Below are 20765 nucleotides of genomic sequence, written 5' to 3' on the forward strand. Positions count from 1 at the left end.
TCGCCACCATTACAGCACCGTCATCGCCGGCTTGCCGCTGCATTACACGGGTACCATGCTCGTATTTATTAAAATATCTCATGCATATGTTTATGAGATACGTGTGGGAGGTTATACGTGGGGATTATAATGCATGATTATGACGATATGAGCAAGAATTGTACGTTGTTATGTTGATTATTTGTAAATTGTTGTTAACTTGTACACACAGTAAGTAAACTAGTCTTGATTAAGTTGATATGTCGCATCTAGCTTAAGGGCCCTAAAGTTGATTAATGGAACAAGTCGACATTATATGTGTGCATAAAATCTCGAGCATAAGTGAATTCTAGTGGCAAGTGTTAAACTTAAACCACGTTTAGTACCATTAGCCTAATTGTGTTCAGTGGCTTAACTATGGGGTGATTGACCATTAGTGGAATGGATTACTTTGAATTTGGTTATTAGTAATTTGAGTGGTAGACTTTTACATGCATCTTTTTCATTATAGTTGATTTATATCATTTTATCTAAATATTGATATTGATGGTTATAGTCTAGCTTAACACCTTGCTAGTTTTGATGTCATGAGATCCAAATTTAGATAGAGCAACGGTTGGAGAAGGCTACGTGTCGCAACAGTTGGAGAAGTCTACATGTCATGTGCTGTACTTTCCATATATGGGAAGTTCATCATGTAAACTCAAAACATTTGACTGGTCAAACATATTTACTCATATTAGCACTTCATCACCGCCCATATCTGTCACTCCGAATCTATAGGGAAGCTCCCCTAATATTTTAATTTTCAAAAGACCAGAAAATTTACAGTTTTAAGAAATGCAAAATGATTTATTCTTGGTTTCTTAAAATTTCACTTTGTAACTCAAAAATTTATATCAATGAACGAACGGTAAAAAGTTTATTTATTTGTTAAAAATAATTTCATTTGTAAACTTTTGTGTCCGAGTTATAACAAATTAATATTATTAGAGAATAAAGATATATCAGATGTGAATGCATTGTGAGCACATGCGCTTCCGCAATTGAATGATTATTTAAAGTTCAAATATATTTCAGTTAAGCAATTTTTTAGACTCTAGAATTATGATTTGTGTAACCTTATATCTTACATTTTACTAGTCTAATTAAGTAACCTTTTGACATTAATTAATTCATCAACATTGCGGACTCTAGAATTATATATACAAGTAATAATTCGTATTACCTTATCTCTTATATATATACATTGTGTCTAAGTAACGTTTTGACATTAGCATCACCAAGATGGCCTATACGTCATATGTTTTCTCTGAATATTTAGTTCAATTCCTTTCGAAAAAACCTTCTTTAATATTTGAGAATGGCAAGAAAATCAAATGGTAAAAAGTAAAAAACGGTTACGGGAGTATACATTCACGTTAAGGAGTCATACGAATTATCTCCTGAGTAACCCGAATAAAGAAAACATGCATTAATTTTCCATATTGATTAAAACCAGATATGGTGATTAGACATTCTCAAAAGATCGAGGTCTCTGGTTGAAAACCTCGTAATTAAGCCAATTGAATCTCATATACAGTATGTGAGTCTAACACTTGCTCATTATCCATTTATATTCCCATATAAGGCATATTTTTACTACTATTTTCCATTAGCACCATGCATGACAACAGCAATTATACATTTGGATTCAGGATTCATTTATTTATATATCTACAGAATCATAAATTACGTCAATATATAAATATATGTAACATGTATATAATACAACCGTACTTAATTAGATGTAAGAGTGTGATTAAATATATATATATATTAGCATGATCACCTGTCCTCATGTATATATCTTGAAATTAATAAGCAAAGGATGGATGGATGGACTGCTGTATTTAAATAGGAGCTTAGCCCACTGTTTTCACTCATGCACTCATCTTAATTACTTCCTTCTTAATTTCTGCATCTCAACTATACTACTTTGCTAATTATTATTTTAATAATCATCTGTGTGATCCTGATCTCAGCTCACTGCTTAGCTTTAATTCTCTATATATACATCAGTTAATAACTATTAATAAATCAAAGTCGTCACTCAAAACGATACATAAAAATGTCGAGTAGAAGGTCAAGATCTAGGCAGTCGTCAACCGCTGCTAATTGTATGATCACTGATGATCAAATCAATGATTTGGTTTCTAAATTGAATCATCTTCTTCCTGAAATCCGGAATAATCGCTCCTCTCATGATAAGGTAGTCACTCATTAATTATTGACCTTTCTTTGTGTATTTATACTACATTCTAGTACTAGAATATAATGCTGATCTAGAAATAACATTATTCTTACTTTAAGAATAGTATCATACATCTATATTGAAACTACAAATGCAAATGCGTTGTAATTTGATCCGTTCACATTATAGTAGTACATAATTGGGGGTTTTCGAAAGTCCTGCAGGCATTTATATATGTAGTTTAGGGCTAGCTAGCAGTAGTATCTGTTTTTTTTTTTTAGAAAAAGAACATGCAAAACATAAATTGAGAATATATATACAACAAGCATTAACATAGAAGTGATCGATAAATGCAGGTATCAGCAGCAAGAGTGTTACAAGAGACATGCAACTACATTAAAAGCTTGCATAGAGAAGTTGAGGATTTAAGTGAACGTTTATCAGAGTTGTTAGACAACACAGATTCAACCCAAGCTTCCATCATCAGAAGTCTACTTATGCAATAGATCGATATTCTAGATCCATCATGAATTGCCCTTTTCATTTTGAATTTTTATTTTTGGAATTTATAAGTCCTACTGTACTTTTTTTTTTTTCATTACCTATTCTAGGGGTTATTTTTTGTCATTTTTATCAGAAAATGATTTTTGAAGTAATGTAATAGCTAATAAGAGAGCACTTTAATTTGTAGCTTATTATGATTTGAATTTATGGACATTTTTTCGTTCTCCATTTTAATACTATACATATGCCATTTGCATGTATGAATGAACTTATACGTATTTTTCTGTAGATGCTTGTACCAAATCAAATACTAATACCACTTGTAAGTCCCGGTAACCTGATTGTTAAGGTGAACGTTTATTTTCATGTTGAGAGTGCGGAATTCTCTCAAGATAATCTTTTACTTAGATGAGCAAAATATATTGTTTCATGGATCATAGGCCTAAGCACGAAGTTAATCAAATCTGGTCCATTACAAAAAAGATGAGCAAAATTGCTTCTATGTCAAGCCAACCGGTCGGTTATCGGTTTTGATGACATGTAACTTTGCAACAAAAAACACCTACGTACATCAAGAACTTTAGCCTTTATAACTAGTCAAAATGTCATATAAGTTATAGATTCTTTTCAAGGACATATCCTCGCACACAGAAACTCCGTCCCAATAACTTTATTGCCTAAACTTTTTTAGTTTCAACCAAGATATGTTTGATTACTAGATTGATGAATTCACGATGCGACAGTAATGGTTGTAGCAGCTGCGGTGTGGTGGTATGGCGGCGATCGGCGCTGGTGGTAGCGACTAGTAGTATAGATTATTAATGTAAATTTCATTGATGTAAAAGAGTAATTTAATTATTTTGAAAGTTGATGGATAAATGTAAAATATTTCAGTAACCGTACTTTTGGTATTTCATGCATGTTATGTGTTGACCATTGATGGAAAGTTTCTTTAATTAAGAAAAAAAAAGTGTTCGGGGGAGAGGGGGCGGGGAATTATTACTTGACAAAATTAATATTTGTGAGGTCCCAAATATTAAAACATAATATTACGACGACGTATGGTTTTCTAGTGGTGGTGGACAGCTATAAACACATTGTGTTAAGTTTTATATCACAGTTTGTTTGCTCAATTTTCTTATTTTCATACAAATTTATTTTCATACAAATTTATTTTCAAATATACATTTCACTGTCTGATACCAAAATTTTGTAGCTTGCCTAGGTTTTTGGAATTTTTTTTTTTTACCATTTCCAACATTCAAACACCAACATAGCAACATAAAAAAATAATTAAAACGAAGACTATTGCTTCAAATTAAGCGACAATGTGATCAACACGGTCACGAGTTTCAGATAAAAACGACAAATAAAAGGGATCTTGCAAATCAAGTTAGTTGGACTCGGAGTTATAGTCGTCGTCCTCATTGCCATCATCGTTCCACTCAATCACGAGTGTGATCTTTGGGAACATCTAGCTATTAGTTCATTAACTTTGGCTTGGGTGTACAGACATACCATGGATTCAGACGTTTTTGCTAAGGGGGTTGATGAACAATGCTAAGAACGGAAAATATTCAGAAACTTTTTACCAAACAAGGAATTTTGCCTATGATTATGCAAAACAAGTTGTAAAGGTAAATAATTTGCAAACCAGTATATGTAATAGCGATGTCGAGGTCATCCAGCACTACCAATGTCGACCCTAAATGGCAAAATGTGAGTCGTGGAAAGTTTAGTAGTCGAGGTGGACAAACTAAACCCGGCAATGGTAATGATGGGTTCATTTAATGCTAGTTCTAAAGCCTTAGCCATGTGTCACCTTGTGATTCTTTGAGTTCTTGCTTTGTGATTGGGACGAACTCAGCATTGCTAGTGCTTGGTATACCGGTTTTTGCAAATTTCTCCATCAAAACTTCTTTAGTAGCAAAACCATATGCCATATGCCTTTGTTTTGTAAAATAATTCGCATATCGCATACAATTTGTCCACTCACGCCCAAGGTTGCGAAACTCGGACATCGGGTTGGATCTTCGAGGGGGGGTGGGGGAGACAGGATTTTTTTAATAATCGAATCAGAATCGGATCGGTGAATAGTGGGTTTTTTATGTATAAAATAATAATTTTTGAAATTATATATTAAAAAAATTAAAAATATATATAAAAGATCAAACTTAAACATAACATGATTTTTCAACTTAAACTTAATTGTCTAGAAACAATAACATATTTAATAAAAGCTTTAAGAAAAAAAAAGGTTAGACTTTGTTTGACGCCGATTCTTGACCGATACAGTCGAGTCTTGACCAAGTTGACTCGAGTCTGAAACCCTGGCCGATTTTCAGACCGACTATGACAAACTCGTATCGTCAGTCGGCCGATAAACGATCCGACTTGGCTGTATTGGCTGAGTTTCACAACACTACTCACGCCCCAATTGAAACCATTATCTGTCATAGTTATCGGGCTGGGAACACCATGTTGGGCTCTAAGTAGCTTGTTCATGTGTTTGTATATTTACAAAACGTATAGAAATAATCAATGTTATCTAAATATGGAAGTTCCATTGAATATTTAGTGTTTTTAACTACAAATAATTACTAAAATATTGCTATTTGCAAAAACCCTCTATTAAACATGAAAAAGTACTAACCAAGTTGCCTTTAACCATATCACCAAATGGGTCGACCCTTATACTCATATTACCAAACGGATAGGACTCTTACCCATATTATCAAATAAGCCCACTCTTATACCCCCATATTACCAAATAGGGCGCCCTTTATTTATATTAGCAGACAGGTTGCCGTTAAGCCGTTAACTATATTACCAAACGGGTCGACCCTCATATCCATACTACCGTCCATGGTATACTATGAGTGATTGGTTTAGAGAGAAAATGACTTATCTCTTCATATCTCATCCCAACATACGCCTTGTTACCATGATAGCGGGTAATAATGTTGGGTTTTGTTACCCGAATTCACCCTCCATCTGTGAACATTATCGGTCTGCAATGGAAGAACCCTAGCTGATTCCATGAATGGCGGGTCCATCGTCTATCCCCAAGGTAAGACCCCTAATGAAAAAAACTTGGGTGGAGATTGCTCGTGGATTGCTTTGACATCGTCACGCCCCCTTGGCTCGTGAATATATGTGCTTGAAGTGGTTCTTGCTTCCCTAGTAGAGATTGGCACAAACCCTCATCGAGCTGTCTGAACTTGTGTGCACACCTAAGGATCTGCCCAATAGGATGTCAAGTTAAAAAATGTCTACAAATTATAAAACTAGTTGGTGATAAAATATATTTTTTTCCAGTTCAAATATATTAAACATTCTCAACATGAAGTTAGGACCAGACAGGGGTCCTCTGGTCCTCATGGACCTTTTCCAAAGATTCATGAGTATGGATCATGGTCGCAAGAGTAACCTTGAGGAGGTTGTTAAAATCTTCCGCATTAAGACCGATCGGTCAGAGCTTAGTCTGGTCTTGTAAGTTGTAACCCGTATAAAATCAAAAATGGTTTGTAGCCATTCTTTTGCCATATATGATAGATCTCTGAGCCTTTTGTTTTTCGTGTCCATGTTTTGACGAGCAACCTACAAATTCAAGTAAACAAATTTAAAGAATACAAGTAAACAAATAACTTTAAAAAAATAAAATGCAAGTAATCAAGATATTTCAGAATTTCTTACTACTGGATGAGCAACCCAAAGTTGGCTGCCACCATCCTCGTGGAGGATGACCATCACCATAATCATCATGCTTTCTAGCTCCAGCTCCACCAGAAAATTCAAATGCAACAATAACATGAACTAGTTGTTTATAATATCGATACAAACATAACCCAAAAAACATACATCCAAATGACCAAATACAATACATTAATATATACATCTAATAAGAACAAAAAAAATACACACGAACAGATATATTACGGCATACAAGTAAAAAAAACTCTATATATAAATTGATTCGAGATAGTGTCTTTTTACAAATTAAAATTACAATTCAATCAGATTTATCACTTATATATTTTGCAACAAAATATATATCACATTCGATGTTCAAAAATATATCTGAACACTTAAAACTTACATGTATATCAAATACATACCATACAAGATGAGCGCATGAGGCTGATTTGGGCCTTAAAAGCTAAACTATATACTTTCCTTTTAACCAGCTACATTGGTGGTAAGAAAAGAATTTGAACTTGTGTCATAGAACCTAAAGATATCATGAGAGAATTTCAAATGGTTGAGCTTCTCGAGCAACTTTGATGAAAACATCCTCAAGAGTAGTGTCTGCAAGCCCCCATGCCTGAATAGTGAACCTGCTTTTAGCGTGTACCCAATTGCCCGAAAAACCTGCTATTTTGATGGCTGCTTTTGGCAATTCAAATTTTTGTGTTCCGGATATTTGGTATGTCTTATTAACATTTGGTGAGAGACCCTTTGCTAGGTTTTCAGCATCAGTTGCGTGATCTGAGGATGCTATCATTGTGAACACGTATGAACCACCGTATTTAGCCTTTAACTGAACATAGAGATAGTAACCTACGATCATAAAACAAACAAGCATCCCTAACATGATCACATCTATATCTATAATCTATAATACAATATAAAGCATTTCACCCCTTCCCCCCACACACCATTTTTCTTAAAAAACAAGTTGAACTACCTAAAATGTCCTTCCCTTATAATCAATATCTTAAACATCTCAGCTTGATAATTTGATATACCTATAACACTCTTAATGAAATTAATTTACAACATCTACCCCTTAATTCGCAAAATAACTAAACTACTTCCTTTTACACCAATAACCTTTACATCAAAAAACCTACACTACTTGCCATAGCCGCCACAACATCGCTACTACCGCCCCGCCGCATCGTGCGGGCATCCGTTTAGTATTATAAAGAGTTTAACACACATACTTAAACATTAACCATACTTTCCACTAACATGTAGTGAGACTTCCCCACTCATATAGTTACCTTATTTAATTATAAGTTTAATCTATTATAGGTTATATTATAGCTCTTAATTATAAAAATGATATTCTAAGAAAATTATCTTTCAGAATTAAATAAACTTTTACCGTAATATTATAATACACATACATAACAATATAAGTTACTCATAATATTAGTTTTTGTAAACGTATTCATTTATTAAGACAATTTTTTTAATTCATTCATTAATACACCTTTTTAATTCATCGGAACATTTTTAATTCTAAAACAGAAACATCTCACGTTATCTTTTATATCTTATTGAACCAGCTACTACAACAAAATAAATCATTGAATACCACCAATAAAAAATAAATATTTTATCCCGCTGCTAGTATTTCCAATTGCCCCGTCGGTTGATACGAACCAATGGCTTGTATCAAATGATAAGAACAATAAGAAGGATAAGCTGGTATTCGAGGACCAGTAAACTCCTATAAATTAACTAGACAAGAACAATAAACTGATAATAATATTCCACACAATAAAGTTACAGCCCTAATCCTCTATTTATACTAATTCTATAGCTTGGTTAACAAGCTATTATTAATTAAAGAAACTAAATAATAATAATAATAAATATATTCTCAAACATATCTAATCCTAAAATATAATATATATATATATATATATATATCTCAATAATAGACTATTAGACTATTTATCTTTGCTGGAGAATATGGTCGTATCAATACTCTCGCCCGCAAAACACACCTTGTCCTCAAGGTGTGGCTTCAAAGAATGCTTCAAGTGACTCCCGGATCCCAAGTCATTCTTTGAAATACCCTCTTCTTATGCTTCACGGCCTTCGACCGCTCAAAAGTAACCTTTGATGTAAAAATTTTCCAGAAGGCATATGATTCGATTTGGATGATGGCTTGGTTGCAGTGGTGTTTTGAGCTGATGCTGGTGCAGGTTTTGGTGCCAACGAGAGGTTGATACAGGTTTCAAAGTTGGATTTGAAATGACAATTGTTGGTTGTATTTGTTTTGGGCTGACTTTTGATGAAACTACTACTGATAGTGCTGAGACGGTTGTAAAGTTAGACTTCAACGAGGAAACAGGGCATGTTTTTAGTGGTAATGATGGCAAGGTTTTTAGTGGTAGTGATGGCACCGGTTGCGGGGAAGTAGGGGTTGTTTTTGGTGGAGTTGTGGTGGTAGCGGTTGGTGGTATCGCTGCTGATGAAGGCCAATCAGACACATCGCAGCCCCTCGAAACTGCAAGCTCCCTTAAGCACCTCATGATCTCATTGTGTTGCCTGGACCTCCGTTCCATGTATTCCTCGTGTCTTCTATTGATATCGTCCATCTTCACCCTGAAATCCTCCATCTTCGCCTTGAAATTCTCCGTCATTGCCATACGAAATTTTTTTTTTTCTTTTACCAATGAACAGCAACAGATGAACAGTACGCACTGTGAAAAGTAAGTGCAAACAGTGTTTTCTGGTGATGAGGAGTACCCCCGTGAACACTGTTTTTGATTTTTTTTTTTTTTTTATATCACAGGTTGCAAGATCGATGCTCGGATACCAATTGATACGAACCAATGACTTGTATCAAATGATAAGAACAATAAGAAGGATAGGTTGGTATTCGAGAACCAATAAACTCCTATAAATAAACTAGACAAGAACAATAAACTGATAATAATATTCCACACATTAAAGTTACAGCCCTAATCCTCTATTTATACTAATTCTATAGCTTGGTTAACAAGCAATTATTAATTGATTTAAAGAAACTAAATAATAATAATAAATATATTCTCAAACATATCTAAATCTAAAATATAATATATATATCTCAATAATAGACTATTTATCTTTGCTGGAGAATATGGCCGTATCATCGGTAGGGTTGGATAACAAATTAAACGAAAGGTACTATTATAAGTTGGGTAATTTAGGTTGGCTGGAGACATTGTTTTTCAATTATATGTTACTTCTAATATATTGAAAATGTTTGGTATTAGTTTTATTTTTATATGTAATGGTAATCACATATTAGCAAAACACTACAATTCATTAACAATACTATTTTGTTTTGACTTGTTGGGCTTTTTTGTTGTTGACAGGATCGAATATCACACCAAAAGGTCTAGACTATGTTGTTTTAACCAGGTACGCAAGAGCCCACTGACCCAATACCTGATAGGAGGAAAAACCCGCTAATTATAGTTCGTCCAAAGGCACGATGACATATTGAGGGAAAACTTTGCTCCCTTAGACTCGAACCTGGGTCTCCCCAAATCCAAGCTCTCACAGAGAGACTTCCTTACCACTAGACTAATAAACACAGGTTGTTTCTAAACCTTGTTTTTGATCAAGATTGGCCACAACCATCAGGCTTTTGCTTTAGGTTTGCTATTTTAAAATGCTTTTGGTGTTAGCTGTAATTTTGCTATTAAAGAATACTTAATATCTCTCGTTTTGATTAAAAGATTTACATACAAAATGTTTTTTTATATGTTTGTAAATATGCTACACTATGCTATCCACTTATTGTATAATGTTGAAGTGTTGGGTGGGTTTAACTTTGAAGCTCACGTGCTAGTTTAAAGGAAGGAGATCAAGATCTTAGGCAAGGTGACGCAATGTTCACGCTCCTAACGCTTTGAGTGTATCAGATACGGTATCGAAATGGCTTGTCGCCAAGTGTGATTTATCCCTGCCCATAAAATATTATGCCCCTAACTATACAACCCTCTATTGATGATGTGCTAGTTTGGTGGGACATCAATGGGAATAAAAGAGTTTTTCCAACTGGAAATGTATGGGAAATGATTAGATTGAGACAAGAAAAAGTTCAATGGGTAAATATGGTTTGGTTCGAACATAGCATCCCAAGACACTCCTTTCACATGTGGCTAGTCAAGACGAAGAAGTTAAAACTCAAGATAACTTAAAGCATTGGGATGTTAGAAGAGCTACCAGCTTGAACCTGCTTTGATGCTCAATGTGTACAAACGGCCTTGACTCGCACGAGCATCTCTTTTCTGAGTGCTCTTTCTCCTTGCACGTCTGGGATTTGGTAAAACCTTTAGCAGGTATTACTAATGGTTTATGCAGGTAGGTTGATGTAATTGATTGGCTTATGCCAATATCTAAAAGCAAATCTGCAAAGAATATCATTCGAAAGCTTGTTGTGGCTGCTACATCTTATTTCATTTGGCAGGAAAAGAATAACTGCATGTTTTCTACTGAAAAGAGATCGCCTACTCAAATGGGGGAAACTAATTGTGCTATGGTTCGACTCAAGCTAGTAACCATGAAGTTTAAAGAGTTTATTCATGTATCTTGCTTGCTTGAAGCATGGAATCTGCCCAAGGGTATGTTTATATGCAAATCGAAAGGCTAAAGCTCTCGTATTGGATGGGTTTGAAGATCACAGCGAGAGAATTGCTGTTAGGTTTCCAATACATCATCATTACGTATTTAATAGCTAATTATGTAATGTTGTTTATGACGGCTCCATGAGTTTCTAGATAGGTAGTGGTTTACATATATACGTTATATATGAATTACTTATACTTAAAATTTTATTTGTTCTTATATATAGTATTACGGGGGTGACCCTTTACCCAAAAACGCATAATCAAAAACCGATAACTGAACCAATAATTAACTGAAACCTATCAGTTAAGAAAACCTCTAAACAGAAATATTCAGTTTTGGTTTGAGTTTGGGCCATAACAGAACAAAACTAAACCATGTACACTCACGATACAAAGACACCTTGGGAGACTCTTAACCCAGACAGCCTGATTAAAACCGTTTCCTTCTAAGCATTTTATTATATTTCACCCTTCCGAAATAAGCATGGCCTGAGATGACCCATGCATATGTGAATGAGTCAAAACCACCATTAGTGCCTCTAGGCAGTTCAGCTAATGCAATTTGCAATTATTATTTAAATAAACCATATTTACATATCAGAAGTAGGATGTCTATGTAAACGTAATTACATATAGACAACTAAGGCAGTCCAGTTGGAAGAATCGAAACATGTTCATGTAGTGCATGCTAAAACTGCAACAGTGTTTTAACATGCAGTGATCACAAAACTAAAGGAAGTTGGCATGTGATCAAGGTGCAACATTTTCATAATGATGTGAAAATTAATGATACCTCTATAGGATTTCCGACACACTGCAAGCAGCCATTGACAAAGATATCTAGACGATCACATAGATGCTCAGCTTCCTCCATAGAATGTGCTGAAAATTTCGAATTGATCATATTAATATATTCAGGAAAGAGCAAACTGGTGGTGGCAATTGCTACATATATATTCAGCATAGACACAATGGTTCTAGTGGTGGCAAGAATAACGGGTGAAGGAGGTTAGGAGGCTAGGCAATGGGTTCAAAAGGCTAGGCAATGGGTTCAAAAGGCTAGGCCATGGGTTCAAACAGATCAGATTGAACTTGACATTCAATAATTCGACCCATTTAGATAAGAAAAGAAACACAACAAAATTCGACAAATATATAGGTACACGTGTCAAAATTGCAATCACTAGAGAGTCATCACTTAAAATGAAAGAACAATTGATTAGAAGATTACTCGTAAGAATAATTGCACAGTTTTGTATGGCTCGCTTCACCATGTTCCATAGATTATTTTTGAACCTGCGTCCAGTCCAGTGCTACACAACCTATACATATATTGTTGAAAACCAATATAAAAAGGATATACGAAAGATTGTCAAAAAGTTGTAATGGCATCGCAACACTAAGCCTCCTTTTCATGCCTCCACTATACTTACCGGCTTGCTGGTCAGGTACCCCGCCATTGAAGAGGTTGACACTTCTAGGAGATTCTTCAACTGCTTAAAACAACAGTATTGAGAAATACATCAGTTCAAAATTTAGTAAAAGACCAATAAAGATCCAAGTAGCTACTTTTTGGATGCAAGTTCCTCAGCAAGAACATGTCCAGTAGTTAAAGGTGGCAAACTGGCAATAGTGGGTTGGTGGTCATAAAGAGGTCAGGCAGGTTGGGTTAACCTAAAACACATTTAGTCCAAACTATAATAAAATAAATTAAAAAATGCATTAACTAGTGCATCAAATATGATAGCAGAAACTTTTTACCAATTGCAATCCAAATTTATTAAGAATAATTTGGCAGGTCTTATACATTAAAAATATACTTTGGATGATTATCCAGTGAGACTACTCATGTGGCCTAACTTCTGTTACACTATTTCTAATTTTACTCACTTGACCCACAGAAAAAAAATGGATAATCCGAATCGATCTACTCATGAGTAAATGGGTTGAAATTGCCACCTAAAATGGAATGGAACCTTTGAGATTCTTAAGCCTCCCATAGAAAAGAAGAAGCTCCCTACCTGTTAGGGTTTCCCAAAGCAGGCTATATATTATAAAGGTGAATAGGGTAGAAAACTAATCACAAAACCTAGGGACTTGTAATGTTTGTTTATATAGAGATTATGTTCCTTACTCATGCTGAATACACCCATGTTCCCATAAATCTGATCGATGTTAGTCCTTATATCCAGACCTTCAACATATGCTGTGCCAGAGCTTGGCTTAATGAGCCCAATCATCTGTCAGCAGGAACAACTTTTCTTTAGTTGAGAGCAAAACAAACCAAGACATTCCACAAGAAAGAACACTAAAACATAGTTTAATGCTATATCAGACCATAAAAGCTGGTGGCTCTGGCTGAACAGCCACAATGTTTATCCAATTGACTCGTTAAAATTAAAATGTAATCTAGATTGAACCATTCATAAATAAATGCATCAAACTTCCACATACACGTTACAGAGAAAAAGGGGAGATTTAATCACCTGTCTGAGATAAAATATCATGTTCTTCATTAGTTTCGGGATATGCACAAAGTGGAAAGATTGAAGAGGCACTTCATTTGTTTCTTAAAGAACACTTCTGAATTACGAATTTATGGTTTTTCTATTTAAAATCTTCTTCTTAAGAAGCTTTAAATCTCTGACACCATCATACAAGAGTTCATATGCAAAATATGTAATATTACTCTTTCTTAGCAAGTCTTCTACAACAATCTTTGGAGCTGCCACTGCCCTTTTATCAGCTTCAAATATGGTGTTTACAGTGTCAGGGACTACGTCTTCCCGCACCATGATGTGAATGATGCCTACTGCTTCAAGCACTCTATTCTTGACACAAAGACAATTTATCACCTGCCCAAATGTGGAAACTGACGGTATGAAACCACACTCAATATTATCAAGAAGAAACTTGTAGCCGTTGTCAATGTCTCCTGCTTTACAAAACCCATCAATCATGCAACGGAACGTGTAGCCATCTGTTTGGCAGTCATTCTCAGGCATTACATTGAAAAGCTTAAGTGAGTCATCCATCTTCGACTTGTCACTAAAAGCTTTTATCATGATGTTGAATAAGGCAGTCGTATGGGGTAATTTATGTGTGCTCACCTTCTTTTGGAAGAGATCAAAAGCTCCTTCGAGATTACCATTTTCACAAAACCCATTAATCAATATGCCATAACTAATTTCATCTGGAGCTATGCCACTTTTCTCCATTTCCTTGAAAACTTCCATGGCTTTTTCTAAATTTTGGCCTTTACAAAGGCTTTCAATCAAGGCATTATACGTAATTACATTTGGAACAAACCCTTTATCCACCATTTCACGAAATGTTCCAATCACATCATCAAACTTGGTAGTTTTACAAAGACCATTTAACACTGTGTTATACGTGATAGCATCCGGGGTCACATAATCCCACATGTTATGCATAAGTTCAATGGCGTCACTCATCTTCAATTCATGAGGTTACTAGCATCCAATACACACCCCATCTTGCATAACCCATTTATCAGTAAATTATATGTCCACGTATCAGGACTACACTCTTTTTTTGGCATTTCTTCCATTAGCTCCAATGCTTGCAAAATAAGCCCTTGTTTAGACAAACCTTTGATCAATGTATTGTACATAATGGTATTCGGTTTCACCCCTTCAGTTGACCCATCTCTAAAAACCGACATAGCTCTATCCATATCGCCTTCTTGACAACATCCATAAATTAAAGACAAATAAGTAAACTTATCAGGCTTAAACCCCTTAAAAACCGCATCTTTCATGATCTTAGAAGCTCTTTCCACCATACCAAGTTTACACTACCCATCAATAATTGTATTGTAAGTAAAATCATCAGGCTCAAGGCCTTTTTTTATCATGCTTTTTAAGTAGCTCTCAGCCTCCAAAACCTTTGCATTCCTACATAAACCTGTTATAAGTGTATTGAAAGTTACAACATCAGGTATTAAACCTTCTCTACTAGCACGATCCAACATCTTTGCAGCCTCATCAAGCTGTCTTTTCGTACACAAACCCTGAATAAATATATTAAATGTAAACACATTCGCACACATACCCCTCTTCAAAACCTTTCCAAAAAGTCTCTCACTTTCTTTAACCTCCCCTTTTTTACAAAGAACATGCAAAACTTTATTAAAACTAACAATATCAACAAACATATTTCTCTCAAGCATTTCATCAAACACCTTACGCGCATCCACTCCTTTATTCTCCTCATAAAAACCACCAATCACCGTACAATACGCAACTGAATTCATCTCACACCCGTACACCTCGGGCATATTCTCAAGTAGCCGAAGTGCGGCAAAAGTCCTCTTACTTTTACAAAAAGCCTTAATCCGTATCGTAAAAGTATAAACATCAGAAACAATCCCTTTGTCTTTCATCCTCATATAAACCTTATGCGCTTGATCAAGATAACCAAACTCAACCAATATATTCATAATCACATTATACGAAAAAACCGTCGGTTCACACTTATAGAAATCCATTCTTTCAAACACATTAACAGCTTCTTGAATCTTTCCTTTTTTGCCATAACATTTCATTGCAAAAATATAAACTCCTTCTAATAAGCTATTTTCAATATTTGATCTCATTTCTGAAAACATGTTTTCCATTGCTTCGAATTCGGTGTTTCGACCGAGGTTTTCAATTATACATTTGTAAGTGGTGAGATTGTGTTTGAATCCGTCTTCATTTTTTACAGAATAGAATGTTTGTAAAGCTTTTATTGGGTCTTTTTGGTGTTTCAGAACTGCAGCTACATGTTTTGTCAATAAATTTCGACTCATTGCTGATCCCGGCATGAAATAACTACATATATATAGATTTATACATATATAAAAATATAGATATCTATATATATATACATATACATTTTTAAAGGTAGGGGAAGAGCCTGTGTTACGGATGGCTGCTACCGTCACCACCACCCTACTGGCCTACCACCACCAAGATCCGCCGCCGGCTATCGACCCAACAAGGTTTGTTGTGTGTTACGGAGTAGATAATATTCTTTGAACTGTAAAAAAGAAAGGGTTAAATGCAAATTTCGTCCCTATGCTTATTCGAAAAATGAAAGTTTCATCCGTCTGTTAGTTTTTTATTTTTTTTCATCCCTGTGGTGCACTTCGTCCCTGTCTCTGTTAACTCCCCCCACGTGCAAGTCACGTGAAAGGCATTTTCGTCTTTTTACCCACCTTCATCCCTGTTCTTCCAAACCCACAAACTTTTTCCAGATCTAAATCTATATATTCTTCCATATATATTACGAGTAATTCATAATTCGTAACTTATTCTTAAAACTCACATTTACAAAAACTTAAATTGGTGTTCCACCCTTCCAAATTCACATTAATACAACCTACAAATCTACACCCTTTAATCTACTATCTATCCCGAATATATATATTCTTCAAGATCCTTTAATATCATCATATCTCATTTCCCATCTAAAAATGCCCTTTAAAATCATATATATATATATATAAAACCACCAGGAAAAAAACTAACTCAGCGCCCAACACTATTGAATTGGAATCATCATTGAAAAATAATTAAATTAAGTATCAAATCAAAACAAAACTTACGGTTGTGGCTAGAAATTGCTAATGATTAATAGTGATATGAATGAGTAAAGCTTTGTCACCGGAGTTCTCAACGATGAAGAAATACTTATGGAAGCGATGGGAAGCGAGAAAGAAGGTGGTTATCGGTGGTGTTAAGATCTGAGTGGTTACCGACGGTGGTAGTTGACGGCGGTGTGGCCGGCCATAGTAACCAAGAAAGAAGGTTCGATGCTCATGGTGGCCGGATGTAGGTTGATAGAGTGGTGGTCTGACTTACGGTTGGTGTTGCCAATCTTTCCTTTCCATACAATTTCTCTTTTTGATTTTGACTAGTATTTTGATTTTGGGAGTGGTTTGTAAATATATATAAGATTTAGATCTTGATAGCATAATACTGGGTTTGCTTTGTGACTAATTATGTGTATATACGTAGTATTTTGTTTTTGAAGACTTTTTAATTATGTATATATACGTAGTATTAGATTTATGATATCTTTCAATTTATTGATTTGATTGGGAGATTAGTAATGAAAAAAGTGAAATAATATCCAGATTATGTACTTTTAGATCCATTCAATATATGGATCTTGGCAAATTAAGAACTTCTGGGTTGTGCTTGAAGGTTGAAGAATGTGTTTGAAAGTTGAAGAAGAACAAGGATGAAGGTGGATAAAATGATAGAAATGCCCTCATGTTGAGAGATTTAACAGCAGGGATGAATGATTTTTAACGGAAGTTTGACCACAGGGATGAAAAAAACTCAAAAACTAACAGAAGGATAAAAAGTCATTTTTTGAATAACCGCAGGGACGAAATTTGCATTTAACCCAAAAGAAAATTACTCGTGATTCTATGGAGGACATGTCATTTTTTTTCCTGTGTGGTGAGAAAGGTTCTAAACTTGTGGTACGGGTAAATTCAAAAGATATGTGTAAAGGTAGGGAGCTGATATTAGTACTACAAAAATTAATAAATCTACCACAGCTGCCGCAATACATATTTATACAATATATTGTGATACTTGTACACTTTGGTAGATGTATCATTTTCTGCGCAATACATATATCGACCCAACAAGGTTTGTTGTGTATAATAACTTAACAGTCGTTATTCTGTTGTTCGATGAACCGATGGATTCAAAACATATATCTTGTATATTTTGTTTTAATATGTTATGAGAATTTATGACAAGTTATAGAATTTCGCTTAAATAAATTGATAACATAAAAAATTTTTATGCGCATTTAGCATTTTCCTTTAATAATTTGTTAATAATAAAATTTATTTTTAAAAGAGAAAATCACGACAATAGCCAATATTCGTTGCGATCGTACCAAATTAGCCAAAGTTTTTCGGAGTATCACAACATAGCCAACAAAATCGCAACAAAAAATGAAAATCGCAACAAAAAATGCCAAAATCGCAACTCGCAGTTTGCAACAGTTTAACTTTGACTTTTTTTTATTTTATTTTAAGGATACTAGTTTATTATATAGACATGAATACAAAACTTCAAATAAGCCCTAAAATTTCATTAATTTTAAAAACACAATACAACTAAATAAAACATAACATTTATTTAAAACATAAAACATTAAGAAATTAAAACACACAAAACATTAACCTACAACACAAATACATAAGAAACATTACAAACTTAATAAAGAGAAATATACATAATAATAGTTCGTAGAACACATTATTAAAAGACAAACTTATTTCTTCATCTCATAAACTGCTTTGGCAGTTATGATGAAATGCTCCAAGGTGGTAACCGCACAGTCAAGTTATTCCAGAGCAACTTGGGTCTTGTCGATCTTCCCCTGCAAATAAGTAACGTATTGACACTGAAGCTCAGTATAATACTCAGTTTGTATGTATCCGATTTGTTCAAAACACCATTGCTTTTCATACCAAAACATTATTAGTATGTTTTTTATGTATTTGTGTTGTAAGTTAATGTTTTGTGTGTTTTAATTTCTTAATGTTTTGTGTTTTAAATAAATGTTATGTTTTATTTAGTTGTATTGTGTTTTTTAAATTAGTGAAATTTTAGAGCTTATTTGAAGTTTTGTATTCATGTCTATATAATAAACTAGTATCCTTTAAAAAAATATAAAAAAAATAAAAAGTCAAAGTCAAACTGTTGCGAACTGCGAGTTGCGATTTTGCGTTTTTTTGTTGCGATCTCCATTTTTTGTTGCGATTTTGGCATTTTTGTTGCGATTTTGGCATTTTTTGTTGCGATTTATTTCGCGTTTTTTTTGCGATTTCGTGTTTTTTGTTGCAATTTTCATTTTTTATTGCGATTTTGTTGGCTATTTTTTATTGCAAAAAACCTTGGCTATTTTGGTACGATCGCAACGAAAATTGGCTATTATCGCGATTTCTCTTTTTAAAATAATAAAATAGAATTTATAAAAAAAAAAAAAAAAAAGATAAAAAAGGAGCATGAGAGAGTGGAGGTTCATATATAATCTCAAGGCTTTTAAGGGGTGCCAAATATACCATTACCATTAACCTTCTCTTTAGTTTGAGTGATATATTCACAACTCAAATTTGTCATCTACAACAATTACCTGTTTCAGACAATTGTACATTGTGTGCAGTAGATGACAAATTTTTGTTGTGAATATATCACTTCCCTTAGTTATATGTCAGATAGGTAAATTCAACGGTTAAGATTTAAAAATGATTTTTTAATTTTGACCATTGATTTTAATCTGATGGTCCACATCAATCAAGTTAACCTATAAAGTTCATTATAACTTTAGAGGATCTCAATCCGGTGAGAAATAGTTTAAGTTACAGATACATTGAACTATCAAATTTACCAAAAAAATTCATTATAACTTTAAAGGATCTCAATCTGGTGAGAAAGAGTTTAAGTTACAGAGACATTGAGAAAGTGTAAAGGGGTAGTAATGCTAACATAGGTATGTATGGTAGACGTTTTCTGGGAAGTGATTTATACCCCATTGACCGAATATGATACATGGTATTTTATAATAGTGTAAAAACATATTCGGTGGTATATAGTTAAAAATTTATAGCACATGAATCATTTTTTTAAGCATTTTTCGCGTAATAACACACGTAATCTGGTCTAATAATTCAAATAGGATCAAAAAAGGTTTATATCCATTCTTTTGCCGCTCTTTTGTCCTTAAGTTTTCTCGAAGAGACTACAAATTCTGTAAGCAAATTAAAAATATAAGTAAAAAATAGATTAGTGAAAATTAAACATAAACACATATTAACATACAATAAACATAAACATATTTCAACATACAAATAAATAAAACGTTTGAAATAGGTTAAGTGCCCCAAAATGCAGTCAACTAATGCTCAAAAGTTATTGTGTGCACGAACTTTAGGTCAACTTTATTGTATCAGGAAACTTGTTCAATAGTCTTATAGCATGCAAAAGTGACCGGGCCAAAAGTTAGCCGGTCACCACTTTCACGTTAACCCGTTGACTGCTTACGTGGCATGCACACAATAACTTTTTGGGATTAGTTTATGCACACAATAAAAAACATATTATATTTTTTCAAACTCACCGGAAACTGCAAATACTCGCCGGAAAACTTAAAAATCCGATTAAACCTTCGTTTCTTCGAATTAGACCACGAAATTTGCACCAAAATACTTAAAAATCAGCCGCGAACAAACCCTCAGCAAAAGTTAAACCGATTGAGACTTGCTGGAAAAATTAAAATCACCATAACTTTGTTGTTTCTTGGAGTTTCGACTTGAAACCAACACCAAACTACTCAAAATTGACGTCCGCACAAATCCTAACTCAAAAGAATCTCGATCAGATCTAAACAAACACATCTTCATGGGAGATGATGTGGACAGCGGGTGAGGTGCTCTGTTTGGTGGTGGTGATGGTGTTCCTGGCGGGTTGAGTAGGGTTGCAAGAGGCAGGGAGTGAAGGTGGAGGAGTTGGCTGGTGAATGTAAGGTAGTGGTGATGGCCGAAGGTGTTGTCCGATGGGGGTGGTGGTTTGTTCGATGGGGTGATTTTTGGTTGGACTGGAGGAGCTGTCACAAAGGGAAGTGAAAAGGCAAATATATATCAAATTAAAAATAAA

General features: G+C 34.3%; 2 protein-coding genes, 1 long non-coding RNA gene and 1 pseudogene across 3 annotated transcripts; 1 reads left to right on the forward strand and 3 right to left on the reverse strand.

Annotated features, from left to right (window-relative positions):
• Nucleotides 1–2089: 2089 nt before the first annotated feature.
• On the forward strand, nucleotides 2090–2718 carry LOC122608634 (transcription factor PRE3-like). The gene is made up of 2 exons (XM_043781725.1): nucleotides 2090–2230; nucleotides 2569–2718. Exons 1-2 carry the CDS (start codon nucleotides 2090–2092, stop codon nucleotides 2716–2718), a joined length of 291 nt encoding a protein of 96 aa, XP_043637660.1.
• A 2542-nt stretch (nucleotides 2719–5260) lies between these two features.
• On the reverse strand, nucleotides 5261–6352 carry LOC122609540. Its single transcript, XR_006325328.1, has 2 exons — nucleotides 6147–6352; nucleotides 5261–5957 (listed from the first exon to the last, which is right to left on the reverse strand). It is a non-coding gene; the product is annotated as an uncharacterized LOC122609540 (long non-coding RNA).
• A 604-nt stretch (nucleotides 6353–6956) lies between these two features.
• Nucleotides 6957–7617, reverse strand: LOC122608981 (ABC transporter A family member 7-like). Its single transcript, XM_043782046.1, has 2 exons — nucleotides 7566–7617; nucleotides 6957–7276 (listed from the first exon to the last, which is right to left on the reverse strand). Exons 1-2 carry the CDS (start codon nucleotides 7615–7617, stop codon nucleotides 6957–6959), a joined length of 372 nt encoding a protein of 123 aa, XP_043637981.1.
• On the reverse strand, nucleotides 7047–16058 carry LOC122608191 (annotated as a pseudogene).
• Between the last annotated feature and the right edge of the window lie 4707 nt (nucleotides 16059–20765).

This window comes from Erigeron canadensis, chromosome 7 (genome assembly GCF_010389155.1).
Source record: "Erigeron canadensis isolate Cc75 chromosome 7, C_canadensis_v1, whole genome shotgun sequence".
NCBI classification, from domain to species: Eukaryota; Viridiplantae; Streptophyta; class Magnoliopsida; order Asterales; family Asteraceae; genus Erigeron; species Erigeron canadensis.